At 34.4% G+C, this 12431-nt stretch overlaps 1 protein-coding gene across 16 annotated transcripts in view; it reads left to right on the forward strand.

Annotated features, from left to right (window-relative positions):
• The window catches only part of MBNL1 (muscleblind like splicing regulator 1), a 177091-nt gene extending 164891 nt beyond the window's left edge, over nt 1-12200 (forward strand). For 10 of the 16 annotated variants that reach the window (XM_068546104.1, XM_068546119.1, XM_068546103.1 and 7 more), the window contains 4 exons: nt 2255-2290; nt 2991-3085; nt 6100-6174; nt 8767-12200. In XM_068546104.1, coding sequence (XP_068402205.1) covers nt 2255-2290; nt 2991-3085; nt 6100-6156 — 188 coding nt within the window. In that variant the 3' untranslated portion in view covers nt 6157-6174; nt 8767-12200. The remainder of the gene's footprint in view (nt 1-2254; nt 2291-2990; nt 3086-6099; nt 6175-8766) is intronic. The other 6 variants (XM_068546107.1, XM_068546109.1, XM_068546112.1 and 3 more) reach the window with 3 other exon arrangements.
• Nucleotides 12201-12431: the final 231 nt, after the last annotated feature.

Genomic DNA, 12431 nt, shown 5'->3' on the forward strand with positions numbered 1-12431 from the left:
CTACTTCCTTCCTTTCTCCTTGAACTGATTTTACCTACACATACGTCTCGTTTGCAACTTACCTTCCTAGTAATTTTTTCTGCACCTTCATACAGATCAATTTAAAATTTTAATATAAATATCATGTAATTAAAGTATTGCATTCCTCAGAAACACACCATTCTGCTCTGCAAATATCTTCGTAGGGGAAATTCGAAATTGACAAATACATTCACTTAAATGTTGCCTTGTGCTGAAAATTGAAGAAAAAACTTTTAATTGGCTACTTGTACAATCATTATTAATAAATCAACCCATCTGATGTAAAGATGGATATTATGGTCATTTCAAAAGTGATTTTTGTTTTTGGTAAGTGGGTCCTACAGCATTATGTCTTCATATTTGTGAGTTATTGCACCCTGGCTAGTATTTTCATTGCTGCCTTATGTTTATTTGCTGCAAATCCCTCTCAAAACTGTGTGCATTGGTTATAATGTTAATAAGGAAGATAACTCAAACTGAAATGCAAATCATAAATGCTTTAGAGTTTTAGAGAGATAGGGTAAGGTTAACTCATTTTCAGCATGTGCAGCCTTAATTATGCATGGGATGAAATACAATAGGCAAATTGCAGCATAATAATAAATTTAAAACCTATAACCTGTACAGTATTTAAAACGAATATTTATCAAATTGCACATTATTCTTTTTCATTCATCTTTTCATCCTCTCTTTCTCAGTCTTCCCACCCCACTATTATAGGATAATGATTTCATAAGATCTAGAGTATTAAATTTTGCTTGCTCTACTGTCTCAAATTACCGTCTTTGTTATCACTGGTTTGTTTTTGTTGTCTTTCACAAGTCTTTGACTCAGTAGTGGTAGCAAATGACAGAGATCTTCAAGTGTCTTAAACAATGCCTATCAATGTAATAGTACTCCACCTGAGAGGATGCCACCCTAGCTCCATTACCTAGTTTAATCACTGATCATTGTGCCCACCGTGTAATTGTGATAACAGTCTAATTGCATCTGTTACAAGGATGCCAGTTAAGTAATCTGTGCTTCTCAATGGCAGCTTTGTTTTATAGGGCCATCTCTGACAAGACGCAATTGGCAGATATTTTTCTAACAAATGTTCATCCCAGATGCTGCTAGTATTTAAATAGGATGCACCAAGATTCAGATAGAAACATAAAATCATTTGATATTTTAAAACCTAGCAGTCTAAAATAATCTCATAGAAAGAACAGTAATTCAGTATGTGGGAAAGTGCCCCGTAGTTGGTAAAATAAGTTAGATTTTTCAATGTTTATATGTCAAAGAGAACAGGGACTAGATACGTAATATTTATTTTAGCGTCATGGTGGAACCATTGTGAGCATCCCATATGCTAACACCCCGTATGCAATGTATATATCTTCATTATCTCCCATTCAGGGTTTTTATTGAAATCTAATCAACCGTTTTTTGGACGTGAAATTTTGTAGAACACTTGCTATTCCAAGAAGTCCTGAGGGTCTAAACCAGCAGTGAAAACCAGTCTGTTTTCCCAGATACCTACTAAGTAAACCAGTTCGAGACTTATACGAAAGTATACCCCGTCTAAATGTTTTCCTTGCATTTAAATTCCCAACTGAGGCAATGCAGAAGTTCACTTTCGCTTTATGCATAATTTATTGCTTGGTACCCCTCCGAATAAAATTCCTGTAGGGATGATCACAACCCCTTCCATGTCTGTGTTGTTGTCGCTACAGTGAACAGGGAAATAAATAAAACCAAAGGAATGAAAATGAATGTTTCGGTTTCATTACATTGTCAAGTCAGTTTTGTGCATTGGATTATTTAGCGTCTTAATAATAAATATCTCTAACGATTTAACGTGTGCTCAGTTCATAGGTTGAAGTCAGAAATAGCAAAGCTGCCAGATGGCTAGTAACCAGATTGAAACAAAACAAATTGCAGTATTATTTTTAAAAGAATTAAGCAGGTTTCAGTTTTTTCTCAAAATACTTTTATTTGTAGGCAGCAATTAGGAGAAACAGCGTGTACCAGCACACAGTTAAACTGGCTTTTATTCTTCACTTGAGACTAGTTCTAATTGATCACTATGCTATTGTATGATTTGATCGTGCTGACTGTTACATGCCACTGTTCCCATAATAACAATTTTTCTTCTTTGTTCAAATGAATTTCCTAATTACACGTGTGATGGGATGTTTTAATTCTTTTCCCTTTTCAAATCCACCTTCCTGTTGCAATGCATGATGGGCAGGTTCAATATTGTGCATGACACCCGCTACAAGTGTTGGTAGGTGCCAGCTTTGTTTCTTGATTATCTTAAACCTATGGTGCACCTCACAGCCCCTCAAAATCCACTGCTAAGTTTAACTTATATCTATTGGGCAAGTCCATTCCCTTTTTACTAACACCTGTCAATTAAATGCCATTTTCTATTTAATTGACATGGACTCACATAAATGTTTTCTTTACACACAAGTTTCCTTTAGTCACCTTTGGTGGATTTTGATTGGACTATGAGTTCTGGTGTGTAAGAAAAAAAAAAAAACTATCTCATAAAAGTAATATATTGTATATTTTTACAATAGTAAATGAGAAAACGTACTTTTATTCAAACAGATTAATTGTATATATGAAGTAAATACCTGTATTTTGACTTAGATTTTGAATGTCTGACTATGAACACTATATAAAATTCCTGTTTTTAAAGACTTAGCAAATTAAGCCTGTTTGTGTCAATTTTCTTGATTTGATGGTAACAAGCTTTTTTTCCCCTTTTTTTTTTCTCTTTCATCCCCCTTCCCCTTCTCTCCTTGGAATGTTGTCCTGCTTTGCGCTGTGATTGCATGTCACTCACTGGTGATGACACCCCCGTCACACGGCTTGTTGCTGTGATAAATACCATGCCCAATTATCTCCTCCATGTTGCCATGGTTTCCATATTGCTACACTCTTCTGTATGTTTGCTTATATGATTTTCCCTCCGAAAGTTCCCATGGTGCACGGTGCTACGCCAGCCACTGTGTCCGCAGCAACAACATCTGCCACAAGTGTTCCCTTCGCTGCAACCGCCACAGCCAACCAGGTTTGCTAATTTACAGCTTTGTTTCTTAAAAACCAACTCTCGTAGGGCTCAGTCCAACAGCCCTGATGCGCGTGGATTTCCCACTGAGGTCCGTGGGAGTCGCATGTCCGTGAGGGCTGTAGAGGGTGCTTTAAGAGCATGGGGTTTCAAAGATACCTCTTGTTGGCCTACACATTCTCTCTGATGAGCGGCAGAATGCTTTTTTGCCATTTATAAGTGCTCCAAAGTTGTCACAGCTCCATTTCTAAAGCTACTAAAATGATATTTACACAAGCAATTCTCAGTTGGTCTCAATCCATCACGCAGGTGTTTTGACCAATCGAAATTATATAGGGTAGTGTATACAGATGTTGAACTACAATGCGGCACACCTGAAACTTATAATTTTTAAAATACAGGTGATTTTAAGGTTTTTGTTATAAGCATTTGATATATACAATTTCTTAGTTCTTGCCCAAATTCTTCATAAAAAGCAAAATATTTAAATGTGTTATCTATGCCACAAATGACCACTCTTGTAAATAGAGTTTGTTATAAATTCATTATAGTTTTATTCAGTAAGCAGATTGCATATTCAAAATAAGTTAAATTTGTGTCCAAGTTTTGATTCTCAATGATTTAAGGGAAAAAATAAAATTCCTAAGTGCTCTTATTTCTGTAACTACTCAGCATAAACGTTGGAGGGTTATGAAGGGAAAAAAAAGGCATCCAGTACGGCAAATTGAGTCATTCTATGTTCCATACAAGTTTATGGAGTGACAAATACACAGGATATTTTTAAGTAAAAGGAATCTGTTTCAGAAATTTAAACTTTATGATGCGATTATTCAAAAGAAATTGATTATTAAAATATTTACATTTTAAAATTTGCATGGATTCAACCAGCGTTTTCTGCTCCTATTTAAAAGTATGTTCTAGAAAATACTGGTTGAATCAAAGTCAAATTTATGTGAAGTAGGCTTTGGCTTGAATATATAGATATGTTTGTTATGAAAGTAAAGTTCAATAGGGTTAATAGCATATGAAAAAATCTAGAGGCAAATCAAATTTCAGATAACCCCCAGACCAAGGTTAAATGTAGCCAAATGATTCTCAAAAGAACCAGTATCAGATGGGAATCAACATGTTGCCCCTTTGGGAAAAGAAGACCAATTAAGTGCCATCCGAATTCACAGTTATTGCTATAAGGAATAGCCACCCTTGTTTCTGTAGCGCACCATGTACTGTTGAAGAAGAACTATAAGCTATTAGTGTAGCCATTAAAAACTTTCAAAAGCAGCATGCCAAAATGGATGTATTTTAAAGTTTCAGACAAGCTTTAAACATTTCTTGGCAAAGAATCATTAGTTTTTCCAAAGCTTGTCAAAATAGCCCTGGATTTATGCTAACACGTCAGACTCATTTACAAGAATGCTAGATTGTGCATATGTGGCATGTTAGTAAGTAATCTACGGTAGAAATATCTTAATGGATTCAATGCAGTCCGTTTATGGCGCAGATTAATGATGTTGAACTCTCTTGTGTGTACCATGTATGACTATAGAATTGCTGGTGTAAGCAGAACTACAGCAAAGCAAATTTCAACATGCCCTGGCCACCTTGGTTGTAGGGGACACTTTACTTTTTGCATTGTGCTGTGACCATTTCATGCATAATCTTGGGTCTTCATACTGTTTCACAACCAAAAGAAAGAAAAGGGAATGGATATATATATATATACACACATATATTATATCTACATATACATACATATGTATATGCCTACAGTACAGTAGCAATGCTGGAAATAGCTGATGCCACAAAATGCAGCCTGCATGCATGCAGAAGTTTATAGCTGGCCCTTCATCTGCATCGATTGGTGTTGAAGGTCCTTGGTATGTTTCGACAGCCCCATCCTTGATGCTTCTACACTGTTGGGTGCAACATCCTGTCCTGCAGCAGCAGGAAAAATGGTATGAGAAGCTTCATTATGCTTGGAGCACATTTTCGTGCCATTTGCCAATGCTGTAAAATTGTGTAAAGATATCAGCTGAGAAATGGAAGTAAAATAGAGACATATTAATTTACACTCCAGACTGTGGATTGTAATATGTTGAATTGGTCTAGGACATCTAAATTGAAACAACAACAAAATGCCTTCATGTATGTGGTTTTACTATTCTCCCATCAACCTTGCCGAAATGGGATTAGTGCCATTTTAGAGATGAGGAAACCTAAGCATAGAGTAAGTGCTTTGCTCAAGGTTACACACCGGGAAATGGATCACTAGTGTTAGAACCCATGCTTTCATTCCTCTGATTGTCTTCATCTATTGTGCTGCCTTTCCCAGGATAGCAGCCATACTTCTGGGTTGGAGGAGAATCAGGCTACAAATTGGAAGATCTTGGCTTTGGGGATGATTGAAACAAGTCACCTCTATATTGGTTCCTTATTGTATTTTCTCTCAAGTTTTGTAATTCTCTTGCCCGTTTAAAATACAATAAAATATGCAATCAGGATTCAGAAATATGTTCTGAGGTAGATTTAACACTGTTATCCAGTTCTTTTGAAATACTCCTTTATAATTCTTACCTGGTACTTTTAACTTGGAAAAAAAGTTAGACACCGTCAGTTGAATGAAAATGTAGAAACTGGTTGCACAAAAATAGGCAAGACATTTCTTACTTTACTTTTTGGATTACTGAATAACTGAAACCACAGGTGTGTGTGTGTAGGCCAACAAAAAGGGCTTCTTTCAATTACTGCTCTGCATGAATTTTTGATAGTTTTACTTCTCTTACTTCCTAAAAACTGATAACATTTATAGAATAGTATTTAACACAAAGATTTTAAAAAATGAGTTGCTACTTTGGCATTAAGTTTACATTAACTTACTGTTATGTTGACCAGATAAGGACTGTCACCTCACAGCTGAATTTCACTTTTCTTAAAAAACTTAATATTAAAATGTTTTCATCTCTTGGTTGTTGGCTTGCTTGCATGGATCATTCATTAGATAATTTTTTATTTGCTAGATACCCATAATATCTGCCGAACATCTGACTAGCCACAAGTATGTTACCCAGATGTAGAATTTTCATCACTACACAGTAAGTTCATTGTGTAATATAGAGTGTATATTCATGGTAGTTTTTTTTTTTTTTTTTTTAAGATAACAATTGTGTAATGCACTTAAGAAAATTTTACAAAATTTCAAAGAAAGTATTTATATAGAGCTCACAATTTTATCTTAGATGGGTTATGAGGAATTTTATCATGTGAATTCATAATAAATATGTTGATGTCACTTAAATATGTGTAATACTTAGGATATATTAATTTTGTTTTTATTTCATATTAGAAATAAACACAATAGTGAAGAAAAAAAGGCGACTTAAAACTAAATAGAAGGCATAGATCAGAGGCTGGCAAACTTTTTCTTGAAAGATGAGATAGTAAATATTTTTGGCTGTGTGGACCATAGGGTTTGTGTTACAGCTGCTCCACTCTGCCACTGTAGCACGAAAGCAGCCAGAGACAGCGTGTAAACTAAAAGGTGTGCTGTGTCCCAATAAAACTTTATTTACAAAAACAGGCAGCAGGCCAGATTTGGCTCACAGGCAGTAGTTTGCTGATCCCTGGTGTAGGTCAGCATTTATTTTATTCAAAAATTGCTTTGCTGAATCCTAAATGAGAACATGTTCCCACTTTACCCCGTGCTTCGCCACACACAGGGTCATTAGAATATGAAGAGTCTGATTTAAATAAATATATTCACACACGGACATATGTGCACGTGTACACACACACACACACACACACACACACATCTATATATCCAGGTAAACTTTAGGTACTTCAGAATAGTCACCTTGGAGGATCATGTAAATCTAAAGATGTTGTCGTCGCTCAAATGATTTGAAAGTCTTGTGGTTTACTTTCAGACACATTGACTTAGATACTTGCAAAGATGACCATTTTTCATCCATAGAGCATATGTTTTATTCAGTATGCATGCGTTCAAGTTATCTACATGCTCAGAAGTATATTAAGTATCTATTTTTATATTTAGAAAGAGCCATAATGCTTAAAACTGAGTCTGGTAAATAAGATGGGTGATCATTCTTTGTTGCTTCCTTTCATTCATTTATCTGTTCATTAACATATTTACAAATGATTTTTTGGTGCTACTCTGTGTTAATTACCAGGTCGAGAAAATAAAGATGAGTAGATAATGAGATAATGATGTAAATTTCAGCACTCTACATTAAAATAAGAGAGGTTTGAACACATTTCTCTTGGAGCAAACATGAGGGAGCAGCTCTTCCTAACAGAGTCAGAAATTAAGTGAACTTGGACAATGAAGGTCGTTACAGAGAGAAGGGAGATGTCAGGGCCTTACAGAAGAAGGGACAGAGGTGTTGAGTCAGGAGATGGGCCAGTTCAGAGGCCCTTGAGCATAGTAACAGCTGGTCAAAGGGTGAACCCATGCAGGAGAAGGGTATAGATGAAATCTGAGAGCCATTTAAGAAAGAAACGATAGACTCAATCTGAGAAGTACTACCAGAGACATGCTGCAATCCTGAATTAAATTACTGAAACTGATTTTTGTGTTTCATAAGTTCTCTCGATGCAGTTCTGATAATAAGGTTTATTATTCTGAACAGTAGCCACATTTTGAATAAGCACATCGCTTTGTAGTATGTAGGTTTGGAAGTAGAGTTCTCTTTTTGACATGTTAAAAAAAAAACTGTTTCAAGCTTTTATAGTCAGTTGGGTGTGTTTGGTATGTCTATCTGTAACTATGTTCTATTTCTTAGCAATAATCCAGGTTGAAAAAAATGATAGCAAATGGCCTTAAGTTCATCAATTAGCAAAACAGTGGATTTGTGTGTATTGAAACTTAGGCTCTTTAATGTTCCGTTTAACAAATGATTACTCATTTTCATGAGGAGATACAATATTTAAACTGGTTTTTGAGTGCAGCAGAATCGTGATTTCTTTGATTCTCAAGGTTGTGTGCTAAAGAATATTTTAATATGCAAAGATTCTCTGGGAACAAATTTCATGTAAAAACTGGAACTCAGTTCACAGGTGCATTGTAATATCAATTCAACCTTAATTTGTCAGGAGCATAAGGAACAATTTTTATTTTCTTGCCTTTAGTGGGAAAAATCCAAACGTTAGATTATCCAAAACAGTCATGTAGAGTATCGTTCTTTTATTTTTTTCCAAACACATACTGTGCTAATCAAGCACCCAAAGAGAGCAAATTGTGTGTAATAGGATTGTTGCATGGATTTTAATTTCGTGGGCCAAATCATTACTCTTGAAAGCTATTAAACTTTAGAAGTAAAATGAGTTGTAAATTCTGCCCCACAATGGCAGTGCTAAAAAGAGCTCTGCTACATTATGCCCCTTGATTCTGCAAATGTATTTTATACTTTGAGCTTAGTGTTGGGTGATATTTGTTCAGAGTCTACAATTTTATTAAGCTGTGCATGTCACTTTATTCTCAAAGAAAGGACAAACAGATTTAGGTCCTTTGTACTTGTGAGGTGTTTTTTGTTTTTACATGAACATACAACATACATGTGTTCACTCTTTAAACCAAGAAATACAGTTTTCATGTTGAATGCATATTGGAAACTGCTGTTAGATATTGTCTGTTTTAACGAAGATTATCTCTTTTTCCCTTGCAGATCATGCTAAAGAGGAAAGGACAGTGTGCTTGGTTAGAGTAAAGGACGAGGTCATTAGCCATAGTGTATATACCGTCAAGCAACACACACAAAAACCCCTCAGCCACAAGACATCCGCATATTGCATGTTAACCAGAAGACAAGACAACATGGAAATCCACTGCACACTGTTGCCTATACACTTTGTACATTTAATTGATATTTGTGCTGAGGTGATATTCCTGTCTAAAAGAACAACATTGTCTTTCTTTTCTAGCACAGAGTGATGCATTCAAATATGCAGACCTAATTAGTTTCCTATATATTCATGCCATCTTGAAAAGACAGACTATGGTGTAACCATGATTCTATTATGTATTGGTACGTCTGTAGACCAAGATATAATTTTTTAAAAATAAGTTTATTTCTTTCAAGGTTTACAAATAACAAAGGTGCACCTTGTATTTAAAATTGCCATTATAGATGAGAGCGTGCATGCACAGTCATTTTTGTTTAAGAGTAATATTTTTAATGTAGTAGATTTTAAGATGTGGTGAGGGAGGGATCTGACAGAGATGAATGTGCCAAGCAAAACCACAACTGTGTATCTTTTAAAGCACATCATGGCTTTAAGTACCATGTTGTTAAGGATTCTCATGAAGTGCCATAGACTGTACATCAAATTAGAGTATTATTTCTTCAGTGTTATTGTTTTCGGAGCCACATTTTGTTGCTTATTTGCTAGTACTAATCAGTCAAAGGGCACCATTCTTTTTTTTTTTTTTTCCTTTTTTTTTGGAAACCAAAGCTGTCTCAGAAATGGCCAATTTAACTTTACAGTAACAAAATAGACAGCACAATACAAACTCTCTCAATACAGATAAACTCACACATACTGGAGATATATATAATAGATATATATATAAAATTATTTTAATGCATTGTAGTGTAATATTTATGCATACTATACTGTATAACATGTTATTCAAAAGGGATATGCCATTTCTGAGACACGATAACAAAAAAAAAAAGTTGGAGGAAATTATTTTGCTTCTATTTATAGCTCTGTCAAAAGTCAGAAGACTCTAAATGCTTTGCAAAAATGGTTTCACATTTGCTTAAATGCTTCATCACAGTCACATTTAAAATAGTGACTCTAAACAAAGAAGAAAGCAGCACTCATCAGATGCATGATAAACCAAAATATGAAAATGGGAAATGTTTAATTAACCTAGTCACTGGGTGGGTTAAGTACATGGGTGAATTTTATATGTGATTTGTTTTGTTTTGTTTTGTTCAGATTTACTGCTTATAGCCTTAGAAAGCCTTTTACAAAATTTAAAAAAAAAATAGATGTGCATTCAGTTTTTAAGAATGGATTCATCCAAAGGAATTCCTTTTTTGTGGTTTGGATGTTGCAGCTAGTAAAGGATATTTTTGCTCTGTTCAGCAGTTCTAAAAATTGCTGAAGTAGGGGCCAGGTCACTGGTAGTTCTAGTATGGAATGGGAGAAGTGAAAGTTCAGTTCTAGAACTTTCCATACTTCCAAGTTTACTGCAAGTTTTTATGCTTGAGAGAGATGCTTTCTAATATAAGACTGATGTGTTGATTTTACTGATTGTACTGTACATCTATTAAAGCCTTAGATTATTACATTACGGGTTGGAACCCATACCAATGTAATTTCAATCGTGTTAAGAGAGTAATGGTGACTCCATATGTTATTGTAGTTAGTTACATTATAGAATATTACTTATTTTTCTTGTTAAAATGTAGTTTTTCATTTCCTACATTTATTAGATTTCATTTTCTATTAACAATTGAATACCATTTCAGTTTATAGACTCTTGTTTTATTAGATTTTACCGATGAATTTTTCAAAATATAAAAAAAAATTAAAGTAGTTTTTCCTTCATAACATACTCAGTTTTGAATTACATGTAGTGTCATATGAATATTCGTATTATTGTTAACTAAATGATTTATATTTTACTGATTTAATATTAAAGTGTAAGAATGTCAGTCATTGTTAGTTCTTGTCTAGTTTTCATTAAAAGAACAAAGATCTTTTATATGGATATCTTATAAATATATAATCATTGCTAAGTAAGAAGTTAAGTTGTTGCTATCGCAACAATCCTGGCAGACAATTGAGTAATATTTTGATGATTTATTTTGTTTGTAATTAGTTATTATAAGAAGATCTAGATCCTAGATATTAGAATAAAATTTATTTTCTACTGTATCCATTTCAAATGTTAAAGTATTGTTTAATATTTTTGAAATCCCTGAATATCAGGCCTTGTTATAAATAAGCTGCATAATCAATAAATAGAACAAGGGACTTTTTGTTGATAATCCAAATACTCAAAGTTTACGTAATGAGAATTATAGCGTGTGTGCAAACTCTTGAGGGTTGATTATGCTGCAATTTAGCATGTTGGAACGTCTAGAGAGAAGGTTGACTTTTTGCACTTCTGTATATAGTCAAAAGAGAGAAACCTGTATAATAGTAAGATCTTATTTTGAATAAAAACGTCTATAATTACAAGGAGTTTTGTTAAGGCTCATACAATGACAGACTGAGCAAAATTGCTTGCAAAAGTGGCACAGAGTTAGCACTCCATACCCCTTCAAACATGTTGCTTTGCTTTTTGTGGACAGCTTGTAGTTTGCCAGGATTTTTTCAGCTGGAAAGATATGCCATCCTTCCGAGATCTCATGACTGACAAAAACTCCATTGGGCCAAATCTGCCTGAAGATCATTACCAAAACTAGCAGGTACTTCAACCATTAAGGTGAAATCATGGATCAGATATCCCTTACATTTTTCAAAACTACTGCATGTTTAAAACTTCAACAAAACAAAAAAGAGAAAGAACTATACTAAGGACATATACTATTCAAATCAGTTTCTGCCAATTTCAGTGGTTTATTGTTCATAAAAAAAAAAAAAAAGAAAAAAATCTTCAAAACAAGTATTGACTTTCACAAAATTTCAACCATAAACAGGCAAACCAAACAGCACACAGTAGCTATAGTTGTTATGTGATTGTTTTTTAATTGCTGTAGGATCCTGTTCTTTCAGCAGGTGAAAAAGGTAAAACACAGTTCAAATTTCATGGTTTTAATTTTCAACTCAGAAGCACTCAAAAAAAGCAAATGTGATAATGGGCACTTGTTTAATGAATTAGTGTATCCAGCCTTCACTCCGGCTGGTCATAGTGTTGCACTTATCAGCAACCCTATGCTTTCATCTGCTGAAAGGACAGATGTGCTTGGTTTTACTATTATGTAATCACAACTTACTTTCTGCTTGTAGTTGCTTAAAATTATGTATTTTGTCTTGGGCTGCAATTTGTTTTATGCTTATTTTATTATTACTGCAGTAGTTGACTTTGCTGTATGGAAAAATAAAGTGAAATTGCCCTAATAAAACTTCTCTTTCTTAAGTATATTTGTGTATCTGAGATTGAAGAGTAAGTTATTTTTGTGCGTTTCAGGCATCCATGCTTGTCTGTCTTGACGAACATAATGATGTGGAAATTCATTATAAGGTGTTAACTGATGGCAAGTAAGGCATTGACTATCTTCCCCACTAGCCTCTCAGACCAAGAGGGAGAATCTGAATCATGATGTATTGCCACCCCACTGCCCAGTGTTCTCTGAAAAATCTTGTCCTCCTT

The sequence above is a fragment of the Eschrichtius robustus genome, chromosome 6 (assembly GCF_028021215.1).
Source record: "Eschrichtius robustus isolate mEscRob2 chromosome 6, mEscRob2.pri, whole genome shotgun sequence".
NCBI classification, from domain to species: domain Eukaryota; kingdom Metazoa; phylum Chordata; class Mammalia; order Artiodactyla; family Eschrichtiidae; genus Eschrichtius; species Eschrichtius robustus.